General features: G+C 60.1%; 9 protein-coding genes across 9 annotated transcripts; 6 read left to right on the top strand and 3 right to left on the bottom strand.

The window, feature by feature from the left end:
• Window positions 1-1,764: 1,764 nt before the first annotated feature.
• On the top strand, window positions 1,765-4,350 carry PAN0_018d5703 (glycosyltransferase family 2 protein; the record flags this gene model as incomplete). Its single annotated transcript, XM_014798931.1, has 1 exon — window positions 1,765-4,350. One exon carries the CDS (start codon window positions 1,765-1,767, stop codon window positions 4,348-4,350), a length of 2,586 nt encoding a protein of 861 aa, XP_014654417.1.
• Window positions 4,351-4,865: 515 nt separating this feature from the next.
• On the bottom strand, window positions 4,866-9,425 carry PAN0_018c5702 (uncharacterized protein; the record flags this gene model as incomplete). The annotated part of the gene is made up of 6 exons (XM_014798930.1): window positions 4,866-5,194; window positions 5,646-5,781; window positions 6,100-6,256; window positions 6,620-8,248; window positions 8,376-9,208; window positions 9,270-9,425. The coding sequence occupies 6 exons, from the start codon at window positions 9,423-9,425 to the stop codon at window positions 4,866-4,868; spliced, it is 3,240 nt and encodes a 1,079-aa protein (XP_014654416.1).
• A 382-nt stretch (window positions 9,426-9,807) lies between these two features.
• PAN0_018c5701 (isocitrate dehydrogenase) lies at window positions 9,808-12,120 on the bottom strand (the record flags this gene model as incomplete). The annotated part of the gene is made up of 5 exons (XM_014798929.1): window positions 9,808-9,889; window positions 9,982-10,336; window positions 10,451-11,266; window positions 11,727-11,825; window positions 11,883-12,120. The coding sequence occupies 5 exons, from the start codon at window positions 12,118-12,120 to the stop codon at window positions 9,808-9,810; spliced, it is 1,590 nt and encodes a 529-aa protein (XP_014654415.1).
• Window positions 12,121-13,703: 1,583 nt separating this feature from the next.
• PAN0_018d5700 (guanine nucleotide-binding protein subunit gamma) lies at window positions 13,704-15,708 on the top strand (the record flags this gene model as incomplete). The annotated part of the gene is made up of 3 exons (XM_014798928.1): window positions 13,704-13,828; window positions 13,920-13,997; window positions 14,154-15,708. 3 exons carry the CDS (start codon window positions 13,704-13,706, stop codon window positions 15,706-15,708), a joined length of 1,758 nt encoding a protein of 585 aa, XP_014654414.1.
• Window positions 15,709-16,149: 441 nt separating this feature from the next.
• PAN0_018d5699 (purine nucleoside phosphorylase) lies at window positions 16,150-17,186 on the top strand (the record flags this gene model as incomplete). Its single annotated transcript, XM_014798927.1, has 2 exons — window positions 16,150-16,259; window positions 16,331-17,186. The coding sequence occupies 2 exons, from the start codon at window positions 16,150-16,152 to the stop codon at window positions 17,184-17,186; spliced, it is 966 nt and encodes a 321-aa protein (XP_014654413.1).
• Window positions 17,187-17,387: 201 nt separating this feature from the next.
• On the bottom strand, window positions 17,388-19,404 carry PAN0_018c5698 (casein kinase 2, beta polypeptide; the record flags this gene model as incomplete). The annotated part of the gene is made up of 3 exons (XM_014798926.1): window positions 17,388-18,571; window positions 18,642-19,057; window positions 19,355-19,404. 3 exons carry the CDS (start codon window positions 19,402-19,404, stop codon window positions 17,388-17,390), a joined length of 1,650 nt encoding a protein of 549 aa, XP_014654412.1.
• A 1,076-nt stretch (window positions 19,405-20,480) lies between these two features.
• On the top strand, window positions 20,481-21,689 carry PAN0_018d5697 (thiamine diphosphate-binding protein; the record flags this gene model as incomplete). The annotated part of the gene is made up of 1 exon (XM_014798925.1): window positions 20,481-21,689. The coding sequence occupies one exon, from the start codon at window positions 20,481-20,483 to the stop codon at window positions 21,687-21,689; it is 1,209 nt and encodes a 402-aa protein (XP_014654411.1).
• Window positions 21,690-22,309: 620 nt separating this feature from the next.
• PAN0_018d5696 (uncharacterized protein) lies at window positions 22,310-24,089 on the top strand (the record flags this gene model as incomplete). Its single annotated transcript, XM_014798924.1, has 4 exons — window positions 22,310-22,417; window positions 22,583-22,676; window positions 22,812-22,940; window positions 23,086-24,089. 4 exons carry the CDS (start codon window positions 22,310-22,312, stop codon window positions 24,087-24,089), a joined length of 1,335 nt encoding a protein of 444 aa, XP_014654410.1.
• A 352-nt stretch (window positions 24,090-24,441) lies between these two features.
• On the top strand, window positions 24,442-25,735 carry PAN0_018d5695 (rab6; the record flags this gene model as incomplete). Its single annotated transcript, XM_014798923.1, has 6 exons — window positions 24,442-24,744; window positions 24,828-24,998; window positions 25,078-25,150; window positions 25,219-25,330; window positions 25,414-25,589; window positions 25,671-25,735. The coding sequence occupies 6 exons, from the start codon at window positions 24,442-24,444 to the stop codon at window positions 25,733-25,735; spliced, it is 900 nt and encodes a 299-aa protein (XP_014654409.1).
• Window positions 25,736-26,087: the final 352 nt, after the last annotated feature.

Genomic DNA, 26,087 nt, shown 5'->3' with positions numbered 1-26,087 from the left:
CCAGACCAGTCAGCCGCTTGCCTCATTGGATGATGAACACTTCCGGAAAAGCTCCGGGTACAGCATTACTCCGCTCGGAAAAGGCAGCGAGACCAAGGGGACTATGACTGGTGTCGGTTAGCGCTTGGAGTAACTCTAGGTTTCATTCGCTCCATCTCCCCGTGGGAAGTGTAGACGAAACAATAGCCTTGGTGCTCGTACAAGACCCCTAGGCTTGAGCACTAGAGCCAGTTGGGAGGAAAGTAGTCGCTCGATCGGCCCGACTATCTCCAAGTACGGAATAGGAAGGAGGCATCCTCGAAGCGACATTCTTTGCCTCAAGTCAAGGGCTAAGTGTTGACTCAAGCTCGGGCTAGACGAGAGGTGCCTCTTCCGCTACGAAGGCCGGGCGAGGGAATGCAGCGTGGGAGAAATCGCCATGTGTCGTCACACGCGCGCCATGGCGAAGAGGCGACTCGCACAGCCGAGTTCCGACGTCTAGACTCGGAACAAGTCGTTCGCTCCAACGAAGTCATCTTGTGGCAGAGGGTTCGAGACGAGCGGTCTCTATCTCAGGCGGTCTCCTTCAGGCTGAGAGGGTGGAGGGGGGATGAAGCGATCGCCCACCCTCTGCATCGAAGCGACTGTGCGCAGAAGGCCATGCAGCGTCCCGGGCGTCAAATTGGGGGCTGGCCAGCCGGCGTGAAGCGGCGATTAGGCGATCTGGGCTGAGCGGCAAGGGAAAAAGCATGGAAAATGCGGAATTTCGGAATAAAAAGAAACGGGACGCGCGGGGGGCGAGGCGAACAGGCTGGAGGCGAGTGGTGACGTGCGGTTCACACGATGCTTTCGGCGGACTGCGAAATTCCGAAAGAAAAATCCAATTTTGGCGCCGCGAACGGTTCGAACCAGTCTTCCGCCATGTTGGACGTGCAATCAAAACGCCCACCGGCCAAGCGCGCCAAGCAGCGTTCGCCTCACCCCTCACTCCCAGCCGCCTCATGCGCCTCTGCACCTCCAACAGGCCCCTCTCCACGAGGGCAAGCGCGGATCAACGATCCCGCTCCACTTTGCTAGCCGCCTCGCTCACAAAGGGCTGCCTCTGACCCAGCGATGGTCTCTGTTCGTCAGGAAGTCCCATTTCGCACCAGCTCGGCTAATCCCATGCAGGCTGTACAGCAGACTGAGCACTTATGCGATGGACGCTTTCGTGTCGATCCAGCCAACGTGGGACGATCAGATTCATTCGCACGTGCGGGCCCACTAAGCGATCCGCTGATCGATACGTCGGCCACGCACTCACTCAGCCCGGCGGGAAAAGTGGCTGATCTCCAGGCTGCTGCCTGCTCTCTGACTTGGACGCGGCTACCTCCACAGCTAACCCCTGTCCTTGGTGCATGACATACTCGCTGCGATGCCTGAGACCAACACGCCTCTCTTGGCTGGCCTCGCATCCGCTCATTCGTCCCCTCTTGGCCTTCAGTACCAGGCCAACCAGGTGTGGCAAGACAAGGCTCCCCTGAGCCATCCCGATTCGGCATGAAATTGTTCTGCCCGGCCTCATGCCGCTCGGTCCATGCCAACTCTCTTTCAGACTTTTTGGTTTGCTCTTTCTTCCAACGGGTCGAGCTCCATCGCTTTCTTCACCTCCTCCATTGTCTTTCCGTCAACATACCCAGCCTCTCGCTCATTGATCTCTTCGACGCACAAGCTTACCCCCCGCCCCTTCAAGATCGATCGTAGAGGCAGTCTTCTAGCAGATCACTATACCCACAATTCGCAAGCATGGCCGACCAGCGTCAAGATGATAGCCAAGCTGCTCAGCTGCATCAGCAAGAGGAAGCTGCTGCGTCGTTGTCGACCGCTTCGACGTCGAGGACGCCCTTCCAGTTTGCACCCGTACCGGCAAGGTTCCGGCGCCATCTCGAGGTCTCTGTGCCGCCGCCGCCACCCGCAAGAAGACCGACGTACAGATCCAGCCGGCGCAGCTCGTTTACAGGCTCGGCGTCGAGCGATGGCGAAGAGGACGACGACTTTGACGAGGGACGCCTCAACAGGTTCCGCTTCTCCAGAGGATACTCGTCGGGCTGGCCCGCGAATCCAGCCGGTACCGTGCCTTCCACGCCAACCACACCCATGACTCCTCTCACCCCCATGACGCCGGGCATGCATCGACAGGGTTCGACCTACGGCAGCGAAAAACGCAAGTCGGGATTGTCCGGCCAGCCCTTTGTGTTGAGCCAGCAAGAAGCAGTCGTCGCTACAGCCGCCGTCGAGGTCGAGACCGAGGTCGAGCTGGCAGAGGAAGAAACTGAAACTCCTGCGCAGTCGCAAGTCGAAGCACAGGAAGAAGAAGGCTCGCAAGAAGAGCGTGTCGAACGGCCATCAACAGACTCGAGCCGGCGTTCGTCCATACCGGAGAGCCTCTCCAGCGACTCGGAACCGACGCACAGCGATTTGCAGTCCATACACACGGAGCCCGAATCAGAGGCTTCACATACCCGTCTGCGCGTTCGGACAACGGAGCCTTCGGGACCAACGACGACCGAGGCAGACCCCTTTGCCGACTCGAACGAAGCGCCCACCGACCCCTTTGCCTCGCCGCAAGACATCCAGCCGGTCAACGATCTCGACAAGGATCGAGATGCGGAGAAGATCGGCATGGCGTCGCAAGGCGGCAAGATGGCTTTTGACCAAGACAAGTTCCCCGACTATGCTCCACTCGTCCAGTCGCGTGTGACAGCCGGTCGGTATGGTCTCATGATGGCCATTGGCGCGCTCAACATGGGTCTCGTCATTCTCTTCCTCTTCCTCGCACCGGCCGGTGCCTCGCTTGTGGTCATGGTGGCGCTCAAGTCTCGCGACATCCTCTCGGTGGTGTGGCAGAGTCTTTTGTTCCTGCTCAGTGTCGCTGCGATGCCGTTTCGCAAGAAGAAGCCCGAGGTGATCCATCCGCCACGCAAGATCGTCAGCCTCGTGCCCGTGTACAAAGAATCGACGCAAGATGTGCTCGACACGGTGGATTCCATCATCCAAGACAACCCCGTGCGCCCACAGGATTTCAACATCATCGCCATCATGGCGGATGGGTTTGACGTGGAAGACGACGTGATCGTGCAAGAGACCATCTGCCGTGTGGAGGACTCGCCGTACTTTTCGTGGAAGATCCGCGAGTCGGCGTTCCGGCTGCAGTTTGGGTACCGCATGAATCATCCGATCATGATCGTGCGCAAGGTCAAGAATGCCGGCAAGAAGGATTCGCTCATCTTTGCGTTCGACCTGTTCAACAGCGATAACGAGGCGACGGGACACTGCAATGCCGAGGCGCGCGCCATGGTGCTCGACCACATTCGGCGGTTGTACAACCAGCCGGATCTCGAGTACTTTGACTTTGTCTTTTGCACCGACGCCGACACCAAGATCCTGGCCGGGTCGGTCAATGTGCTGGCGGACCGACTCATGGACGAGGGAGAAAAGACGGTGGGGGCATGTGGGATTGTCGAGGCGGATTTTCACAAGCCCGGTCGAAGTCTGCGCACATGCGGGCTGTGGTACTACTGGGACCACTTTCAGGGGTTCCAGTACACGTACGGGCAGTGGATCCGACGCAGGTCCGAGTCGTCCTGGGGAAGGGTGACTTGCATGCCAGGGGCGATTACAATGCTGAGGACGGGGAGCATCTTGGGTCAGGCTTCGGCCGAGTATCGCAAGCACGTACAGAACGGCAACTTGGTCAATCGCCAGGTGCAATACCAGGGGACCGATCGACGATTGTGCTGGTCCATCATCTCGCGCGACAAGTCGGTGCGCACCGTGCTCGAGACGCGAGCCGCATGCTTCACCATCCCGCCGCAGTCGCTCAGCCACTACCTCAGCCAACGAAGGCGGTGGGGCTCCAACGCCTACTTCAACGCATTCGTCACTCTGACGCAGCAAAACCAACACTTTGTCACGCGCGTATGGATGGCTCTCGAGCTTACCCGCTCCACGCTGGTCTTCTTCCGCATGTATAACTTTGGCCACTTTGTCTTCAATCTCGTCACCCGCTTCAGCCTCATTGGCGTAGCACCGCTACTGGCCATTACGCTGCTTCCACAAATCTGGTTCTTGCTCTTCGTCGTCATCCCCACACCCAGGTACAGGCCGCTGCTTCACCATCTGCTGTACGGAGCCGTGCTCAACAGGCTCTGCAGTATCGTCCTGACGCCCACGGTGTATGCCAACGTGCTGCTCGGATTCGGCGATTTCAGGTGGGGCAAGTCGCATACGGGCGCAAACGCGGCCAACAAGACTCCAGACGCAGCCGACGCAATGGAGCGCGGAGAGTCTCGACCCTGCACCCCGCCCAAGGATCAGACCGAAGTCATGTAGCCTCGTAGCCGCAATTTAGTTGTGACCTCATTCTACCCTGTCTGAGCATAGATGCGTGGGGAGAAAATAGACTTTGCAGGTACGTCAGCGAGCGGTGCGGTTGGGGTGCGGCTGGGATCAAGTGTCCGAAGGAGTGCGGAGCTGTGTGCGGAAGCCTGGTGCAGCGTCCGCAAAGTTGCGCAGTTGCGGCTGCGAGGTCGATCCATCCGGCTCGCGTCGCCGTGGCTGCTCGGAGGTTTTTTTTCCGCTCAAGCCACACCTGTCAAAAAAAAAAAAAACACCCGCACCCCGCACGATCTTGCTTCCGCACGCGATACAGCGCCCGCACTCTTGCGCATTCACGAATCTCAACGTAATGAGCAAGCAATCACATGCGGCTCTGCACAGACAGAGAGTTTGAGTCTATGAGAGTTGATTGAGCTAGTGTTGGGGTGAAAAAAGGGGGTGGAATAGAAGTCGAAAAGTGCTGTCCTGCGCTGCTCCCCGCGTGTCGGGTGATGAGGAGATGGTGAAGCTTAGAGACCCAGGTCCTCCAGCGCCTTGTTCAACTCGTCGATCACATTACGACGTCGCAGTCCGAGGTCCTCCAGCGCCTGGTTTGCTTCGTCGATCACATTCCTGCGCAGTCCGAGGTCTTCTGCGGCTGCACTGAGCTCTTGGACGATGTCGCGACGAAGACCGAGATCTTCGGCCGCAGCACCGATGGAATCGATCAGGTTCGGCTTCTCGGCGCTTCGTCGAGCGAGGGTGGCTTCCGAGGAGATGGGTGCGCAAAGCGCAGTGGCGGCGAAGGCCAGCGAGGCGAGAATGACGATGGGCTGCGTGAACTTCATGTTGAAGATGGCTTGGAGGAAGGAGGTGGAGCGGGAGTTGAATGGGGAGGGTTGGATTGGGATGTGAGGATGTGAGAGTGGATGAGTTGGATGAGTTTTGGATGAGTTGTAGGCGTCCAGAGTGTGCGTATTTATGCTCGAACAGCCACGATGTGGTGCTCTCTACGAAGAGAATCTTGCGTAGAAGGATTGTCTTTGTCGCTATAGCATTCAGCGTTGTTATCGTTCAGCTGCAACCACGCACGACGTAGTGAAGCTGTTTGGTATGTCTGTTCACGCAACGCATTGGATGGTCGAGTATCGCAGAGATAAGCTTGATCACACGCTTGCTTTCTACCATATAGACACAGTGAACAGTCGAAGGTATTGACAACGACAATGAGGTCATTCACGATGGAGCAGCCAAGACGAGCTAGTGAGGTTTGCCGAAGCTCGATCGCCAGAGCCAGACACAATCCATACTGTCATACGACGACGATAAGCAGCCGAAGATACCTTGCACCTTCGACCGGAGAAGATTGCATTGGTGGTGCAGAGATAAGCGGATGCTGGGGAACAAGATCTGTCGCCGGCCTTCATCTGTCACACCCCGGATCGCCTGGATTTATGCACGAAGCACAAGCGAGGAATGTCACGGAGATTTATTTTCCTTATCGCTTCACCGCGGCTGTCCAAGTCTGCACGATGTCCGAATCTTCTCGACTCGCAGTACGGCGTTAGCCGGGAGCCGAGCCGCACCCGCCGTATTGGGACGCAAGCGGAAGTATTGCGAAAATATCACGCGAAACCATTCACACGACAAGGTCTTAGGATAGGTCATGTACGAGAGCATTCGAAGAGTAGTGCATTCAAGAGTGAATTCCGAGTTTGCCCGTCCCAGCACAACGTTCGCGCTGCAGCGAGTCCGTCGGCGAACGGAAAATTTGATGAGCGCCGTGATAGCAGCCGCGATGAGGCGGAAGCGGATGTCGTTGAGTGTGTAGACTTTGACGGCGCGAGCCAAATGCAGAGCGGCACGAAAGAGGATTGGAGCGCAGAACGGCGAGTCGATGCGAGAAGACCTCAGTCCGGCGCTGTCGAGGAGGCAAGGCGAGCGCTTTTATGAGTCTGTTCGGACAGGGCCCGATGCGATCTCGATGCTTTGAGGGCGAAAGCTTGTGCGTGAGGATCTTGGCGCCTCATAGCAAGCCGCAACTCAGTACCGAACTCCTTCCCAAATCCGAGCGCGACTCACGATCATCAACGACGGTCGAGCTCACAGACCCGTGCAGTCAGAACCGAACGTGTGGAGCATTTCGAAAGGCGATGCGAGCTACCGAATATGGACGCAACCGAGGTGCGACTACCCAACGTGAACGAAAACGAGATGCGACCGAACCTGAACACGACGAGAACAAGACGAGATGCGACTGACTGACTCGACACGAAACACTCACGACTCCTGCCGAAGCTTGCGCTTTCGAACGTCGGGCTTCGTGCCCTCGTCGTCGTCGTCGCTGTCGTCAATGCCGAAGGCTTCTGCGAGGACAGACGCGCGCTCGGCTCGGATGCGGTCCCGGACGGCGACACGAGCCCTCTGCGTTTGCATTTGAGCCGAACAATACTCGTCGTAGAGCGGATCCCCGGCGGGACGTCTGTAGCACGAACCGGTCTCGCGAACAAGCCGGTCCTTGAGCTCGGCGACCCTAGCCATCGCGTTCAGCACGGCTTCGTCCTGGTCGACAATGTTGAGCTCGTCTGGACGGATGAGGTCCGTGTCGGGCGTCTTGGGCACGCCTCTGCCGCGGATGAGCTCGTAGCGTTGATAATGTCGGCGCAGGAGTGCGAGCACGTCGATCTCCAGGCGATCGAGCTGACAGTCGTCGACGAAGACTCGGTGACCGGCCTCGTGCTCGCACGTGCGGAGCCAGTCCGAGTCTGTCACGAAGGGGTCGTTGAGAGCGTTGGCGCAAAAGTGTCGCACATCGCAGAGTGTGAAATCGGGAAGGCCAGCTGGACCGCAAAACGCAGACAGACGATTGTTGGCGTCCTTTTCCGTCCAGCCGCGAGTCGAGTCGGCTTCGTAGGCGAGCTTCGAGACCGACTTGAAAGCCGGAAAGATCGGCTTGTCAAGGGCGTCCTTATTCGTGCGCAGCTCCCACGTCGTCCGGTTCGCCGGGAGCCGAGAGAGATCGGCGGTGGCGAGGTCCTCGAGTTTAAAGTCTCGTTCAAAGACGCCGTCCTGGATCGCCATCCAAAAAAGGTAAAGCGTCGGGTCGAGGGCGGGCGCCGAGGAATGGTCCGACACCACAGGGATACGCTTCGTCTGGGTCGCATCGTTGCGCCTGCCCTTGAGCAGGCGAATCGTGACCTCGACGCTGAGACCGACGGGGTCAGCCGGCAAAGCCGGCTTGTGAAGCACGAACTTGCAGTCGCTCCACTTGGCGCACTGCGACGAGTCGTGCTCGCCAGCAACGACGAGCTCGCCCGGGCGGCAGGAAGTGGCGAAGAGGAGAAGGATGAGGGCCGCCATCTGGACCCGCTCCCTCGCGCATTTCCACTTGCCGTGCATGTAGTCGCCGAAGACGCCAGCTTTGATGATTCGTTCGATGTCCGCCCAGTTCGCGCAGAATCCCTTCGGCGGCAGAATCTGCGGGTGAGTGTCGATCAAGATCGTGAACTTCTTTCGGCGCTGTGGCGAGATTTCTGCGTTCGGCTTGGCGCGGCAGTAAGCGGCCATCAGTCCGTCGAGCTCGGTCTGTGCGCCCGCCCTGCTGCGATCGCCCTCTTGGGCGGAACACAGGAGCTCGACGATGGTCGCCCAGAACCAGTCGTCCACCTCGGCGTCGGACTCGACGAAGTTGCAGCGAATCATCGCTCCGTCTGGCATAGTCGAGCCAGCACTGGCCATACTCGCGGAGGCGTTGAGCGCAACGTTCGTTGTACTTCTCGATTCCAGGCGCAAGGCCGCTGAGGTTGCCGCGCTCGACTGCCCTTCCCGCGGCGGCGTCAAAGTCGGTCTGCTCCACCGGAGCTCGGTAGTTCGGCATGGCGGGAGCGTGAGCGATGCGGTGGGAGACGGTCGGCTACAACGGGCAGGCGCCAGATCGTGAAGGCGGAAAAGGTGTCGACGCGGCGAGAGCGCAAAATGGTGTCGACAGGGTGTCAGCGGAGGATGACGTTGAGGCGGCGAAAGCGCAGAACGGTACTTACGTGGGGATCAGCGCAGAAGGGCGTTGGTGCAACGAGGGAGCAGAACGGCTCTGACGGGTGAGAGTGTCGTGAGCGCAGAACGGCTCTGACGGAGGAGGAGCGCCGTTAGCGCAGAACGGTTCTGACACGGGACCGAGCGCAGAATCGCGTTGATGCAGCGAGAGTGCAGAACGGCTCTGACGAGGGTGAGCGTCGTGAGCGCAGAATGGCGTTGGCGAAGGTCGAGCGCAGAGTGGCGCTGTCGAGTTTGGAGAGGCGAGCGCAGAGAGGCGCTGTCGAGGATGCGAGCGTAGAGTGGCGTTGACGGGGTAGATGGCCGAGAGCGCAGAACGATTCTGACGGGGTGGATCGTCGTGAGCGCAAGACCGTTCTGACGGCGGGTGAGCGTCGCGTGCGAAGAACGGACTGACGGCGGATGAGCGCGGAATGGCGTTGATGCGGCGAGAGCGAAGAACGGTGTCGACGGAGCGAACGGTGTCGACGGCGTATTGAGCGGAGAATGGCGCTGGCGCGGCGGGAGCGCGCTGACGTCGACTAAGGTCGAGCGCAGAATGGTTCGGACGCCGAGCTTCGTCGACCGCAGAATGGTACGGGCGAGGAGGGGGCAGGGGAGGGGCGAGGTCGCGAAGAGCGATGGCGAAGGGAGAAGAGCGTCGAGAGGGACCCTCGAGCGAGGCCACCTCTTTTAAAGGATCGGTCGCGCGGGAGGATGTCGACGGCGGCGGTCTTTCGCTGAGCACCGCCGAGCCCGGGCATGTCGCAAGCCTTGTCGTAGGCAGCGCAGCGTTGCTTGCGCGAGACTCGCGGCGTGCCCGACTCGAGCTGGCCTCGAGCTGGCCGTGCGCGACTGCACGGCTGTTCCGAACTCAGCCGCCGCTGAGCGCAACCACAGACGCTGGTCGCGCCTGTGGCGACGAGACAGGCGTCGTGCCAAGGCGGTGCTTGCGCCTGCGATTCGAACTGAGCCACGCTGAGTGAGCATCGGATGGCCCGACGATGTTGGCCAACGAGGCGGATGGCCGAACCAGAGTGAGCGTGATGGTGGCGCATTGGCCAGAATCGGAGAGCCGCGTGCTCGAGCGGGTCCGTTCGCTGCAGACTCGACTGCAGACTCGACCGTGATGAGCGTCGTGACACATTTTGGCCCGTCGTCGGGCCCACTCCGCGCTGCGAGAATAAGAAAAGAAAAAAATCAGTCCTGGGACGCAGCTCGCGCACACTGAGTTCGTCCCGACCCTCAGACGGATGCATCCGCTTCGCGGACGGATCAACGGCAGTCACGGCATCCGCCAAAGAAGAAGTTCGGGCCGCTCTCAAGATCTTCATCGGCAAGGCCGAGGAGGAGGCTGCGCTGTGTTGCGGGCGGAAATCGCGTTGCATTTCAATTTTGTTTCAGCGTGCCTCTCGCACACGAGAGAAGAGTGGCGCCGGCTTAGAGCTTGCCGGCCTCGATGCCCTTGGCCGAGAGCTTGTGCTTGAGGATCTTGGCCACCTCGTCAATGTACTCCATGGTGCTGTCAAGTCAAGAGTGAGCAAGATCCGTGCGAGATCGTCGTCAGCTTCATCAGTTGCCAGCATCGATCGGGAGATGCAGCGTGGTACTTACGTGACATAGTGTTCACGCTTCATCTGCTTGCCGTGGTAGATCAGCGCAAGATCCTTGGTCATCTTGCCGGCGCTGATGGCGTCGAGGCATGCCTCCTCGAGGGCGTTGGCAAAGTAGACGAGCTCGTCGTTCTTGTCGAGCTTGCCGCGGAAGGCGAGACCGCGGGTCCAGGCGTAGATGGAGGCGACCGAGTTGGTCGAGGTCTCGTTGCCCTTCTGGTGCTCGCGGTAGTGGCGGGTGACAGTGCCGTGCGCAGCCTCGGACTCGATGATCTGGCCGTCGGGGGTGATGAGCTCCGAGGTCATCATGCCGAGCGAGCCGTAACCCTGAGCGACGATGTCCGACTGGACGTCACCTGCAGAAACGCGGAAATTAAATTTAGGTCAGTGTCGGTTTTGATTTTTTTTTTTTAGTTTTTTTTTTTCTCCATATGAGCCGGTCGGCTTTTGGTCTTCACGACGCTACTCACCATCGTAGTTCTTGCATGCCCAGACAAAGCCTCCATCCGACTTGATAGCTTGGGCGACGAGATCATCGATGAGCCTATGATTGAACCACGTGCCTTGCGCTTCGAAGTCCTTCTTGTAGACAGTCTCGTAAAGGTTCTCGAAGATGTCCTTGAAGCGGCCGTCGTATGCCTTGAGGATGGTGTTCTTGGTGGAGAGGTAAAGTGGCACCTTCTTCTCGAGGGCCATCTTGAAGCAGGCGTGTGCGAAGCCGGTGATGGACTCGGTGGTGTTGTACATGGCGAGGCCGACGCCTCCTGCGTCGGGGAAGTTGAAGATGTCCCAGGTCTGGGGCGCGGAGCCGTCCTCGGGGGTGAACTGCATGGTGAACTTGCCGGGCTTGTCGACGGCAAAGTTCTGGCATCGGTACTGGTCGCCGAAAGCGTGACGGCCGATGATGATGGGCTTGGTCCAGCCAGGAACGGGGCGCGGGAGGTCGTCGAGGACGATGGGGGCGCGGAAGACGGTGCCGCCGAGGATGTTGCGGATGGTGCCGTTGGGGCTGAGCCACATCTTCTTGAGGCCGAACTCCTTGACACGGGCCTCATCGGGGGTGATGGTGGCGCACTTGACGCCGACCCTGTACTTCTTGATGGCCTCTGCGGCGTCGACGGTGACCTGGTCGTCGGTGGCGTCGCGGTGCTCGATGCCAAGGTCGTAGTACTTGAGGTCGATGTCGAGGAAGGGGAGGATGAGGTCCTCGCGGATCTTCTGCCAGATGATGCGGGTCATCTCATCGCCGTCGAGCTCGACGACGGGGTTGGCGACCTTGATCTTGGCTGGTCGAGCCGAGCCACGGGGACGAACGATGGACATGGCGTCGAGAGCGAAAGCGCGGCGCGGGATGAAATCAAAGGTCGAGGCGAAAGGCGTCAGCGATGAGAACGAGGATGCAGAGGAGAAGGGCGGAGGTCAAGAGGGGAAGTTGGGGGAAGTTGTGCCATGTGTATGTATGATGGCGTTGGACGAGGCGGACCGGAGCGTTGCCGTCACGTCCGGCGCCGAGAGAAGCCGGAGTAGAGTGCAAAGCCGAAGCGGCGTCGCGCCTGTGCGACCAGCCAACCACGGCTCTCGGATTTTGGACGAAAAATCGGAAAATAAGGCGCGACCCTTCCCCGCTAAGGCCAGCTCAGCCCAGCGCGGCCAAAAGCCAAAGGCAGAGAGACGCGGAGCCAAGCCGCCAAGCCGAGCAAAAAAAAGGCCCTCTCGAGCCAGCTAGGCAGGCGGCCCTGTACGAACCCAGCTGTCGGTGCGCGGAGAAAAGGGCGAGCCACGAGGCGCGGACACTCGCCAGACTCCAAACGCAAAGACCGGGGCCCAGACGTCGGAGCTGCTCCTCTGTGCGCACAGAGAATCGAAAGCAGAGAACGGAGATAGGATGGTCTGCCTACTTACCTGCGGCAGTCATGGTGCTGGAAAAGAGGCGGCTCTGAACACCGAACGAGAGCGAGGCGGGACGGCTGGCGAGGGTGTTGGAGCGGGCAGCGGTGGCCAGAAGCGACGAGGAGCTCTGGATGCTGGAGCGCGAGGCTGCGGGGTTGCGAGCGACGCGGGCGGAGAGGGACGAGTAGGAGCGGCTAGAGCAGGAAAAGACGCGAGTAGAGGCGTTGGCGCTGAGACGGGCCGTAGACATCTACTTGTGGATAGGGTGGGTGTGGATAGGGATGGTGGTGAAGCGTGAAGAAGACAGCAAAGGCGCACAAAGTGGCCGGTGATTTGTATGGGCGACGGCGACGGCAAAAGCGACGGCGAACGAAGCGGAAGTTCGGGCGTGGGCGGACAGGGCGGGACAGGGGAGGTGGGGATGTGGGGGTACGAGCGGCGAAGCGGATTGGACAGTCCAAACGAGCGGGCGAGCCAAAGTCGGACAGGGTCGAAGAACACCAAGAGCGAGGCAGGGGGGAAGAAAGTTTGGGGGAGGGCGTACGAGGCGAGCGCGGAAAGAGCCGCGCCGAAGGGTTCAAGCGAGGCAAGCGTCGGCCGAAAATCAAAGAGAGCAGAGCGCGTCCGGAGGTCGCGGGCATACCCAGGTCGCGTGTGGACCGCGGGTCAAAAAAAGGCAAAAGATGTTAGACCGTAACATGCCGACCGGCGAACGCGGACCGAGATGCACAGCGATGCATCACAAAGCCGTCGGGTGCAATCGAGGTGAAAGGCACGAAGGACGGCGGTAGCAAGAGGTCGTAGGAGCAGAAGGTGGCCGAGGTGATGATCAGATATCGACGACAGTTTCGATGCAGAGCAGATGCGGAAGCGCCACGGCGGGACCAGTGCACGATCGGGAGCCCGATGAGTAGTCGGATCGTGTGTCGGATGCGCCGAAGCAGATGTCGCCGATGTGCACGTCGAGCGGGTGAGAACGAACAGAGCGCCAATGAAGCAGCGCAGGACGAGGAGGTCGAGGGAATGAATCAGGAGCAATGGAGAAACGAGGCGGTCAGTCACAGGTCAAAAGTGGCAAAGGGGGCCGCACATGCGCATAGCATCCTCGAGCAGCGCCCACAGATCAAGCAGAGAGTGCCCGAGAAGCACTCGCTGTCGTATGGCTGCCTCTCAGCACCAGACTGCGGCGGATAGGCGTGCGCAAGTGTCGTTGGCCTTGTGAAATGCACGTACCGTGACGATGGTTGTCTGCTGCGACGGCACCCAGGCGTTGAATTAAAGGTGGTTGGAAGCGAGAGTTGTGTGTTCCGATCGTTGCACTACTGATCAAGATGCAGACCTGGCGGTGATGATGGTGATGAGAGTGTAAAAGTGGGAGTTCGAATCGAAGGGGCAGTTCTCACGATGCACTCACGAGCCAGTCGGCGCCAATATGTGGAGCAGCGACGGGCGAAGCTTTCTTCTGAAAATCTGCAAGCCCGCTCGAGATCTGCATGAGTTGACTCGACCTCGCTGGTGTGCGGGCCAAGGTCGCCCTGTGATTTGGCGTAGCCGTGTTATCGCTGCAGCTCGTGCATGCGCTGATCCGATCTGATCTCCGGCGAAAGGGCGAAAAAAAGAAGCGAGTCGATCGGGGTGAATCGGTGGAGGTGGGGCGGCGCGTGCAGACGGCCGAATGAAGCGCGAGAGTTGGAGGGCGCGCATGCCTTGCGGTCGGGGCGCTTCCGCGACTTTGGACCCTCGTTGCGTGCCCCGAATGGCATCAGGATCTCCTCCAACTCAGCCTCGCCTGCTCGTCCGCATTCGCATTCGTCCATCACTACGCACAGAACGATGAACGTCAAGCCGCACAAACAGTCCATGTCCGAGCTCAAGCTGCGCAGGCTCACCGAGCACAACCAGCGGCTCAAGGAGGATCTCGAACGTCCGCGCATCCGCGTCTCGGAAGCCAGCCAAAGGTAAGTTCCCCAGCCTTACCCTGGCCAGGACTGGATCGTCAGATCATCGTTATTTCTGTTCGTATGCTGACGTTGTGTTTGGGGGTTACAGTCTGATCAACTACTGCAAGGGCACGCGCGATTACCTCGTGCCCTCGGTGTGGGGACCTGTTAGCAAGGGCGAGGATCCGTATGCGCCCGCTGGCGGAGGATGCAACTGCACGGCCATGTAACCTTCCATCCCGTCCATTCTGCGCCAATGTGTTGGGACTGCGCACCTTGGCCAGGCTCGGTTTCGTGTGGACGGCAAGCTGTTCAACGCGAACCGGCTGAATATATCCTGCAGCCCGCCGCTCTTCTTTGTCTCTGCATCGCCTTTCCTGCATCTACACTCGCATTGCTTCCCGTCTCCAAGCTTGGCCGTGTGTGATGAGAGTCCTGAGGCAATGGGCTGTGTGTACGAGGTGAGAATGATGAGCTGGGCCAAAGTGCAGGGTCGAAGCGATGTGGAGAGCAGGTGGAAAATTCTAGACGCCATCGCTGATCACGAGCAACGCCCACAGGGTTTTCCTCCCACCACCATCCCGCTACGCAGCACTCGAGGATTCTTCAGCTCGGAGAGGATCGGAACGCATGGCAAGACACATGGCTCGGTCATGACGATCACCAACCCGTGGTCGTGGCGTCGGCTGGCGGATGCGTGGAGTCAACCCGCCTCCGCGCGTGCAGTTGTCAAGCCACGCGCAAGAAGGGTGCAGCATATCGAGACCATCGGCGGCGGCGCAACGCCCACGACCGTACCTCTGGCGGCAAGGTTACCCACCGAGCTGGTGGTGCATATTGTGCTGATGGCCGCCGACGATGCGTCTACACGGCAGCGGTTGGAGCTGGCACGTGTCAGTCGGGCTTGTCACCGCGCCATCCTATCGACGCTCCTCCTTCCCAACGTGCGTCTGTATGCAGATCAGCTCCGAGCGTTTGCAATCGCGCTCGACAAGAACCGGCTCGGCATCCGCGATCTGGCCCGAATGCGCGTGCGCAGGCTAACGATACGAGCGGGAAAGGTGGAGGGATTGTTCGATGCGTCGCAGGCGCAGGTGCGGTTCGAACGGCACATGCTGCCCTTCCTGCGTCTAGCCTTGGGGTACCTCGACGCAGTGCAAGGGCTGGTGGTGCAGGGAGTGCCGAAAGGGCTCGAGCTAAGCGGCCTGCGCGAGATGGCGTGCATCATGGGGCATTGGGGCGGCGATGTCCAGCGCGGCTTTTGGCAGCCCCAAAGCTGGACCGAGCTAAGAGACTTGCAGCTGCATGGACCGCATTTCAGACTGACGCCGCAAACAGCAGCGACGCTGGCAGCACTACCCGCGCTCAAGAGGGTCGCACTCGTGGTACCGGCGATCGTCCCGCAGGCGTCGGATGTGGAAGGACTCCAAGTGGCGGGTCGGATCAACCCACTCCAGGTGCTGCTGGATAGGTCTACGTCGTTGGAGGTGCTGCTGCTTGTAGCACATGCGGAACGGGACTACGTCGGATATGCAGAGAGGTACAGAGCCTGGTTGCGGACATTGCGCAAGTCAGCGGCGCCACAAGCAACGATCCAGATGGTCACCGTATTCCGCACCGAGGCAGCGGCGGGCAGGATGCATCCGTGCGAGGTGAGCGACTGGATGATGCACCGCGCTCAACACCGACAACACTGGTTCGATACCGAGTCGACACAGCCAGACGAGGCGCTCGAATACGTGCTCGAGCGCTTTGAGCCGGCCTCGCCGGCATCATCATTGCCGACCAGCACCACCGGTGGATCGACGCCGTTTGGGATATCAACTCCACACGCCCGGCGACAAGAGGACCTCATAGACCCAGCAGAGCTGCTCGCCGACGAGAGCGACGACAACTAGACCTCCTGCCAGCATGTATATCATCCGAACCCCTGCTGTGGCAGCAAGCGCGCGTGGCGAGAGTGATAGTGTGTTAGATCTGTGTCGGCGCGTGTGGGCTCGGAGATCGCCGAGGCTGCAAAGGTTGGGCTTCTTGGCGGTGGGTGTTGCGGGTAGTTGAGCGGATGAGCATCCGACCATCCGATGCGGGGCATACACCGCCTTTGCTGCAAGACCACCGGACCTTGACCCTAGTTGCCGGCCCCAGTTGCGGCAAGGTGAGAGCGGCGGCAACCCCGGGGGGGGTGGGTGTTGGTGGTGGGCATTTTTTCACCCGGACGCGCTGGTGTGTGCGCCTCCACCGGCTGAGAGTGAAAGTCGCACAAAAAGGCCGCCCCCGAGCTCTTATCCGTCCTACCAACTCCACACTCCTCCCTACAATCCGCATAGAACGTATAGACCATGAGCGGCATCGACATGGACACACTGCCTGGGCAGTTCAAGCAAGCGGTCGAGGCGATCCGGGCCGCTGTTCCCTCCGAGCTCGCCGCGCCCAAGTGGGGCATCATCTGGTAAGTCGCGCCACAATGTACCCGCTCCTTGTGTGGGATCGATGCTGATGGCCTTTGTTTGGTTGTGGTAGCGGATCTGGGCTGTCTGGGCTGGCTGGGTCGCTCGAATCGGTGGTGCACGTTCCATACACGTCGATCCCTGGATTCTCGGAAAGCACAGTCGAGGGCCACCAGTCGTCGCTGGCGTTTGGCTACATCCGTGAGGGCGAGGCCAAGGTGGCGGTGGTGGCGTGTTTGGGTCGCTTCCATACGTACGAGGGCCACAGCGCTGCAGCGTGCGTATTCCCCACGCGTGTGATGAAGCTGCTGGGCGTCGAGGCGCTCGTGGTCACCAATGCGGCGGGTGGACTCAAGGACTCGTTCCAGGTGGGAACGATCATGGCCATCCACGATCACCTCTCGCTCCCCACGCTTACCTCGATGAACCCACTGATCGGAGCGAATCTGGCGTTTGGACCCAGGTTCCCGCCGCTGTCGAATGCGTACGATCTCGAGCTGAGGCTGGCGCTGTACAGGGCAGCGCAGAAGCTGGGTCTGCAGGATTCGCTCCAGTCCGGAAGCTATGCCTACGTGATGGGACCCTCGTACGAGTCGCGTGCCGACGCCCGATTCCTCAAGACCGTAGGCGCCGATGCAGTCGGAATGAGCACCGTGCCCGAAGTCATCGCCGCCGCCCATGCGGGCATCAAGGTGCTCGCCATCTCGCTCATCACCAACAAGGTGGTGCTCAAACCCTACTTTGACTTTGAGGCCGCCCTCGCCGCCGAAGCCAACGGCGGCCCCAAGGCAGAAGACGCCGTCAAGCAGACGCTCAAGCAGGATACCGCCGAAGCCGCCAACCACGCCGAAGTGCTCGAAGCCGGTGCCGCGCGTGCGGAAGATATGCGCAGACTCGTCGCCCTCGTCGTCACTTCCACCACGCTCTAAATCCCCTCCAATCCCCGCCCACATCTCGCATAGGAATCTCGCAAAATTGTGAAAAATGGTCCATCAAAAAGAGAGAGGATCACCTTTGGTATAAGAGCAGTGAAAAAAGGGATGATGAACATGTGTGTGTGAGAGAGAGAGTGGGTGTCCGTTGCAAGCTTGCTCACGTGTGCCGATGCGCAAAAGAGGATGAACGACGCATCAGGATCGCGCCTTTGGCGCCGTTGCGGTGGCGGCTGGTGCGGGTGCTGGTGCGGCTGCGCTCGTCGTGGCACCAGCCGGTGCTGGTGGTGGAGCGGATGTGGAAGTTGCACCTGCGCCTGCATTCGATCCTGCTGCTTGTGCCGGCGTCACTGGCGCTGCTGCCTCTGTCGCCTCTGTCGCTGTCGCTGCCGCTGCCGCTGCGGGCGCCACGGGCGCTACTTTGCGGAAAAAGGCGGCTGCGCCGGGAGTCGCGATACCGCCTGCCGCCTCTACCTTTTCGAGGCGCTCGATCTGTTGGTCGCGCACCTTGTCCTGCCACTTTTGCAGCTTGCTCGTCTCGTGCACGGGGAATCCAAAGATGCGCGGACGGTAGCGCTCCACCTTTGCGGCCGCCGCGGCGGTCGAGTTGGCAGGCGTGGCGTTGGTGCTGGCGCCACCCGCCGCCGCGCTGCCCGCAGCGGCTGCGACGGCCGATGACGACGGCACGGCGCCAGCGGGCAGCGACGAGCCGTTGCCCGCGCCGCCGGGGACCGACATGATGGAATCGTCGACGTCGGCGTGTTCGGCCTGCGCGCGTGCGTCGGCGCGATGTTGTTGGGAGGCGCTGAGGAGAAAGGGCGAGGGGGCGGTGGGGGATTTGGAGGGGATGACGGTGGGGTAGACCATGAAGAGCATGTGCGGGAAGGTGCTTCCGAAGAAGGCGCCGTCGATGGTGCCGTGTCTGCTGCTCTTGGGCGAGTAGATGTCTTCGCAGCGCGGGCAGAAGAGCTTGACGGCCTTCTGGAAGGGATTGTCGCTGAGGCCGACGGGGAGCAGAGGCTGCTGCCAGCAGAGCACGCGTGGGCAGCGGCCAAAGTCGGCGCGCTTGTACTTTTCGAGCATCTTTCCGAGGCCGCGGGTGGTGATGATGTAGCGGGCGTGGACGAGGCCGTAGAGGAGCTTTGCCTGCGCCTCGACCGAGTCGCGGATGGAGTCCGAGAGGTCGTCCTCGAGCGAGTCGGTGATGAGGTCGAGCGCCTGCGGGTAGTGCTGCACCTCGGCGTTGAGGCCGGTGAGGTTGAAGCGGTCGAGGATGTAGTCCTCGTCGACCTCACAAAAGTACTCGTTGCCCTTGGTGGCGAGGAACCAGGTGACCCACGAGTTGGGCACGTAGTCGCTGCTCGCCTCGGTGAGATCGTCCACTGCGAGTGAAGTAAGGGCAATGGTGTCAGTGAGTGGAGCGACGGGAAGAAGGGCGGGAGAGGTACTCACTCATCTTGGCGGCGGAGACTGTGATGAGTATGTGTGCTGCTTGTACGTGTGTCTGTCTAGCAGGGTTGAATGCTGTGGACGTGGGTGCGGGCGTGGCTTCGATGCTGCTGTGTTGATGGATGCGCCGTGTGAGACTACGGGTGGGCGAGCGTGCGGGAGTGAAGCCGAGTCGAAATGGTGCTGGAGCTGGTGCTCGAGGATGGAATGCCGTGTCGAGATGCGGTGCGCTGTATATGCAGCTTTTCGATGGATCGAGGGGGAAAAGAGCTGAGCCGAGCTGGGCGAGATTGCGAGATGCGTTCGGGAGCTGCCGAAGCTGAGCGATCGAGACGATGGCGGCGAGACGAGGGTGGTCGGGGAGAGGATGAGAGAGAGAGGAGGATGGTCGAGACCCGATTTCGCGAATTTTGCGTGGACTGCAACTGCAATTGCAACTGCCAACTGCTGCCACGGACCGAGCGACAGCGGCTGAGTGAGAATCAACGCCAAAAGGGCGAGTGGGAAAGCACGAGCCGGTTCCGCTCACCGAAGGCGCCTGAAAATTGGCAGCGCTGCAGGGTTGCACTTTTGGCGGGCGACGCAGCGAGCGAGCCGTGATCAGACCAGGAAAAGCAAACTGCCGGCTCTTCGGCGCGTGTCCGAATCGGCGCCCGACTTGGTCGATCGTACGATCCAATTTCGACTTTGTCTGGGTGTGAGATCGCACGGGCTACATTCGGAAGCGCTCGGTTGGTGGTTTGGAGGCGCCTTTTGCACCGCGCATTTGGCCGGCCAAATTGGCGACCGAGACGGCGCAACGTTGGGCGACGCCATGCCCCAACACACACGCGCTCAAAGGCTCGAGATAGGGTCAGCGGATCCAGCCGTGGCCCCACCGTCCTCGCGCCGTGCTCTCCGTCGCCGTGATCGCATGCTCACCCTCGATACCTACGGAGTGAGCCGTTCCGTCGTGGCTCATCGAACATTGTCGACACTACAAGTGATGATGGGAGCGGCGCCGGACAAGTGCGCTTCTACCATACACACGCCTGCCGATCTGGTGTCCAGGTTGGGCGCCCATCGATAAACCACCTGCCACAGCGCGCCTGCGCCTGCTCTTGCCCTGCTGCCGTCTTTGGTTGTTGATTTTCGAGTTGGGCGTGTGTGCCTCGTTTGACCGACGCCTCCATCGGCAGCGCGAGTACAGATCGGGACGAGACCGTTCCTGTCGAAACGACCCGGACAGGCGCAACACGGACAAGCGCAGGTGGGGCGGAGGAGGCGATGCGTTGTTGGGAAAAAAGAAATGCAGAGAGTGGGCAGAAGCAAAGCGGCCGGTGAAATTCAGCACTTTGACCCGCTTCAAACGGCTGCACTACAAATCCCACGCGAGTTTCGACTGGCTAGATCCGTGCACCCTGAGCCGCCAGCTGCCCGTGAGCTCCCATCGATACTGTGCAGCCCGAGCCTGACGCGACCAATTTTTCTCGCCTTTTTTTTTCGCCGTTCTGTTCGCCTCGCTCGCACTCTCCCCCACGGCTTGAAGGAGGCTTGGAAGAAAAGAAAAGCAGCACGGGAGCACCTCGGTCTGGCTCTGCTCTGTTCCAATTTTTTTTGGTTGATTGAGGCCAGGGTGCGCGCGCGTTGCTTTGGCTGTTGCGCTGCCGTGGGCTAGATCGCCCGTGCTTTTTCTTCTTCGCAAGCGCTGCGCAGAGTTGGCCGCCCCCCAATCCTCAATTCTCAATCCTCGCTGGGCCTTGGTCGTTGTCGTCGTCTCGTCACCACCACCGTATCCTCCGCATCCGCACCTCCTCGTCCTCATCTCTCCCTCCCCCCTTGGTCGTCGCGTTTCTCATCAACATGGCCGCCGCTCGCTCCGCTTTCGCCTCGTTGGCGCGCGTCAACGCCAACCGATCCACGCTCCGATCGCTCTCCACCACCGCCGCCGCCAAGCAGCCCTCGGCGTTGCTCGAAAAGGCCAAGCCCATCGCCAGCTCGTCGCGCCTCACCACCGACCCCGCCGCTCTCACCGCCTTCCTCCCCTCCTCCTCCCGCAACGCCTCCACCGATGCAAAGCCCCAGGAGATGACCGTGCGTGACGCGCTCAACTCGGCCATGGAGGAGGAGATGCTGCGCGACGACAAGGTCTTCATCCTCGGCGAGGAGGTCGCCCGCTACAACGGCGCCTACAAGGTCACGCGTGGCCTCCTCGACAAGTTCGGCGAGAAGCGCGTCATCGACACCCCCATCACCGAGTCCGGATTCGCCGGTCTCGCCGTCGGCGCCGCACTCTCCGGCCTGCGCCCCATCTGCGAGTTCATGACGTTCAACTTTGCCATGCAGGCCATCGACCAGGTCATCAACTCCGGTGCCAAGACCTACTACATGTCCGGCGGCAACGTGCCGTGCCCGATCGTCTTCCGTGGCCCCAACGGTGCCGCTGCTGGTGTGGGTGCGCAGCACTCGCAGGACTACGCCGCATGGTACGGCTCCATCCCCGGCCTCAAGACCGTCTCGCCCTGGTCCGCCGAGGACTGCCGTGGTCTGCTCAAGTCGGCCATCCGCGACCCGAACCCGGTGGTGTTCCTGGAGAACGAGATCATGTACGGCACCTCGTTTGCCATCTCGCAGGAGGCGCTCTCGGACGACTTCACCATCCCGATCGGCAAGGCCAAGATCGAGCGCGCGGGCAAGGACGTGACGATCGTGTCGCACTCGATCGGCATGAACTACGCCATGGAGGCGGCCGAGATCCTCAAGAAGGAGGAGGGCGTCGAGGCCGAGGTGATCAACCTGCGCACCATTGCGCCCATGGACGTCGACACCATCCTCGAGTCGGTGAGGAAGACCAACCGCATCGTCACGGTCGAGTCCGGATTCCCGCTCTTCTCCGTCGGCGCAGAGATCGCCGCGACGGTCAACGACTTTGCGTTTGACCACCTCGATGCGCCCGTCGAGCGTGTGTCGGGTGCGGCCGTGCCCACCCCTTACGCCCAGAACCTCGAGAAGCTCGCCTTCCCCGACACCGCCGTCGTCGTGCGTGCCGCCAAGCGCGCCCTGTACAAGTAGGCCATCTCGGCTCGGTGGCTAGCACTCGGGCACTAGAGCTCCGAGGCTAGATATCGGCAGCGTTGCAGGCGGCCGGTAGGCTCCTTCTTGTTCCCCTCGGGGTGGTTTGTTGTAAATTCATCTTGTTTTTGACGCTCTACAGCTCCATGTGGCCGCTTTGTGCTCTTTGCAGATCGGCATGTAGGCCCCGATGTCAGCGTGGTGCACGGATAAATGTGGTTGAGCGGCGTGAACATGGTCAACATGGGGGAAGGGGGTTTGGCAGGATGTGAAGATGTGAGGTGGTTCGGAGTAATTGAGCAGGCATCGGGGATGAGACCCGATTTGCAGCCCGGTTCAGGGCTTTGGATCGGGAGATAGGCGATTGACGGCCAGATGCGCAGGGACCGGCGGCGTGGTGAATCGCATGGCGGCTGTCAGACTCACAAGCAGGCGGGAAAAATTGTGGCTCCGCCCCGCATCCCGTGCCGATTGGCAGTTCTTCGTGCTGTCGTGAATGAGGCTTCACGCATCGGCGACCTTACCCTGCTGTTCCAACCCTGCGACTGCCCGTTGCTCCCCCCTCCCCCCCTCCCCCCCGGCCCCGGGGATGTGGTGATAGCGAAGCCTGCGAAGGTCCCATGCATGATTTCCGCCTTCAGCCCGACAAGTTTGCTATCGAGGCTTCGGAAAAATCACCCGTTCCGCAGCGACATGTCCCGGCTGCAGCCACATTCGGCGGTGCCGAGGTGGATCATCGACGTTTGGCAGCATCCGTATCACATGCTCCGTAGCGCTCAAGCTCCAAGATGACGCTGTGACAGCAATGGCCCAGCTCGCACTGCATCCCAAAGCTTGCAGGGAGCGAAGGTCTACCTCAGCACGCACCTCAAAGCATAACATGATACAGACAGACGAGCTTCGTGGCGGAAGGTGGGGTGTGGGAGTGGGTTGCTGACACGATGATCGCCAGGAACGGCGTCGCCTGCTTGCAAAAGCGAGCACGAGGTAAGGCATGTGCCGATAGAGAGATAAAGGGGCGGCCGGAAAAAGTCGACACCACACGGCGTCGAGCGGGGAGCGGCACACGTTTTTATTTTATTTTTATCGGATTTACTTGATGTTTTTGGGCCCACCGATGAGGCGAGCCGCTTGTCAGCCTTGTCAATTTGGGCGGTCCCCGAACCGGTTTTATCCTGGTCATGCCATACGGTGGTGGCAATCCGATGATCATTGGTGACGATACAGTGTTGCAGCATGAATCGTGCGCATGTATGCAGGACGCACAAGCAGCCCCGTGATGCGTGTAGGTGGGATGAGAAGGTATATAAGCGGGACGTGGTTGTAGATGCCAGATCTTGCTACACATAGCTCCCTCACCTCCTTCTCTCGATTGCGCCATTGCCGCCGATTGCAGCCATGTCGTACGCTCCGATCCTCTCGCATCTGTCGCCCGCGTCGCTGGGCGAGGTCGTCAAGATGGCCGACCAACGGATGAACGTCGAGACTCCCTACGTGTTTCCAATTGCATTCGTCACGCTCCTCTTCATCCTCTACTTCATCGCCAATCTGCTTCACAATCTCCTACTGCCGTGCATGGTGGGACGAAAGTGGCGCGATATCAAGGCGGAGCATCGTCGTACACTGGTGGTGTACGTGCTGCAGCTGGTGATCACGACGCTGGTGGTGGCGATGCAGTTGTCGGTATGCTCGTTGATCAGCCTGCGGTTCGCGCTGTGGAAGGTGAATGTGGTGCGTGCATGCGCATGCCTCATCGCAGCACTGTACCTGTTCGAACTGATATACAGGTATCGCATGACGTATCCGATGATCGCGCACCACCTTATCACGTGTTTCGCCATGAGTCTGGCGTTGGTCATGTGCGAACGGCTGCAGGATCCCTCGTACGTCATCACAGGCCTCCTGTGGATCTTCCAGGCGACAACGGAGCAGACGACCTTTGTGGCGCTGTTCATGTACAGACTCAAGGCGCCGGCGAGGATGCTGCGTACGGTGTTTAGGATCGCAGCCGTGCAGAGCATCGTGTTCAAGTTCGCCTCGATCGCGGGAACGATCTGGATGTGGATCAAGTTTCAGCGCAGGGCAGATGGACAGCTTTACACCGCCTGGGATGCGCTGTATTGGATCTGCACCGCAGGGTTGGCAGTGACCCAGGTGTGGGGCGCGTGGGTGGTGTGGAAGATGGGCGACTCGTTGGAACAGAGGTACAGCCAAAAGAGCCAACAAGAGGACGAGCTGCAGTTCACGCCCGTGCTCGTGGCGAGCAACGCAGCAAGGATGCAGCAGAGCAGGCAGAGCAGCACCACGGCGTCGGTCGAGTCGAGCCGCAAGACGTCGCGCAATGTCAGCTGCGATCTGGAAAAGGCGGCCTTTGAGCTCGAGCTCACCACGCGTAGCTAGGCATGCCCAAACCAAAAAAAGCATTTCGGATGCATCGTCACATGGAATAGAGATCTCGTACATAGATGGCGTACGATCAATGTCACCGGTTTCCTAATCTCTGCGTGTCTGTGTGTCGAGAGAGAGAGAGAGAGAGGAGGTTGAAGGTTGTCGCTAAAGATGGCGTCGAAATAAATTCAAAGTGTTAGGCCTGAGGGTCAGAAGGGACGCCGCATTCGGGGTCTGAATTTGACGAGACTCGCGCGAGAGGCACAGCAGCACGGCAGCACAGACACAGAGGCGAGGCGAAGTGAGGCCAAGCGGCACATGTGGCACTCGAGCCAGGCACAGCACAGCACAATCCCACGGACAAATGCACGCAAGCCCACCGCTCCCACTGCTATCCAGCACCACACCAACACCACCCATCCTCTCATCCATCTCACCTGCACCGCAGCTTGCGCATACACACATCACCGACCGCTCAAGGCAGTACCGATCCACGCACACACTTTCCATCCGCCCATCGCGATCAGCTACCGCTTTTTGGATTCCAACGAGCCTCACACCCCGCACACAGCATTGTTCGAAAGCGTCTCGGTGCTTTGGGATCGCCATGTCGAACGCACCAGGCGCAAGCACGGCCGAATTTGGCCAGCCGCTGCGCAAGTTCAAGGTAGGTTCCCAGCCAAATGCCGTCTGACGCGGAAGAAGAAGGTGGAAGGCTGACCGCGAATTGGCATGTTTGGGGACGGGCAGCTGGTGTTCTTGGGAGAGCAGTCGGTGGGAAAGACGTCGTTGATCACGCGGTTCATGTACGATACATTCGACAACACGTACCAGGCAACCATCGGGATCGACTTCCTCTCCAAGACCATGTACCTCGAAGACAGGACAGTCAGGCTGCAGCTCTGGGACACCGCAGGACAAGTAAGTGCCCAAACCTCATTTGCTTTGGGGGCATCGATACAGGAAGCTGACGTCGATTGGATCGCCTTTTGCTGTGTAGGAACGATTCCGATCGTTGATTCCGTCGTACATTCGCGACTCGTCGGTGGCGGTGGTGGTATACGATATTACGAGTAAGTGGCCAATGCCCCACAAGCGCAACGACAAACAGAGGCGTGGAACTGACACGGTGGGAACACAGACCGGGCCTCGTTCCAGAACACATCGAAATGGGTGGACGACGTGCGTGCGGAGCGCGGCAACGACGTGATCATCGTGCTCGTGGGCAACAAGACGGATCTGAGCGACAAGAGGTAAGTGCACACGCCCAACCCCTGGATAGAGGATTCGATTGCCACTTGACACTAACATGCGGTGGGGACATTGGTAATGACAGACAAGTGACGACGGAAGAGGCGGAGCAAAAGGCGCAAGAGTTCAACGTGATGTTCATCGAGACGTCGGCCAAGGCAGGGCACAACGTCAAGGTGCTCTTCAAGAAGATCGCACAGGCGCTACCGGGGATGGACAAGGACGCAGATGCTGCCAACGCCGGCGCCACCGCCAACAAGAGTAAGTCTTGCCCCAACAACAAGATGGAGACGACAGTATGCTGACATTGTGAGCTTGTGGCTCGTGTGTGTGTGTGGCTAGACATTGACGTGACTGCGGCACCAGCACAGACCACCATGGAAGACGGCTCGGCGTGCAAGTGCTGAATGTTTCGTCATGGTGCTTTGTACGTAGCTTTGATTGCTCGGTGACAAGACGATGCCCCCGCTATAGAGTGTGGCAGGTGAGAAGAAAGCGAGAGTGTGTACAGTAAATCATGCGTGGAGCGGCGGCTGCAAAATTGGGCGCATTTCCACCATTTCACGCACCAAAAAAGCGGGGACAAATTGAGGATTTCAACCCGAATTTCTTCGCGCACCTGGCCTCGATCCCTCGATGGAGCCGCTTTCACGCATCGAAAAGGGGAAAAACGTCACTCTCACGCACGTCCCTCCCCCACACTCGCCCGTTGTGCCTGCAGAGAGGGCACCCACTCGCACACGCTCCTCCTTCTTGCTC

This window comes from Moesziomyces antarcticus (assembly GCF_000747765.1).
Source record: "Moesziomyces antarcticus DNA, scaffold: scaffold_v10018, strain JCM 10317, whole genome shotgun sequence".
In the NCBI taxonomy this organism is placed as follows: Eukaryota; Fungi; Basidiomycota; class Ustilaginomycetes; order Ustilaginales; family Ustilaginaceae; genus Moesziomyces; species Moesziomyces antarcticus.
This window is presented reverse-complemented; position numbering and strand designations above follow the sequence as displayed.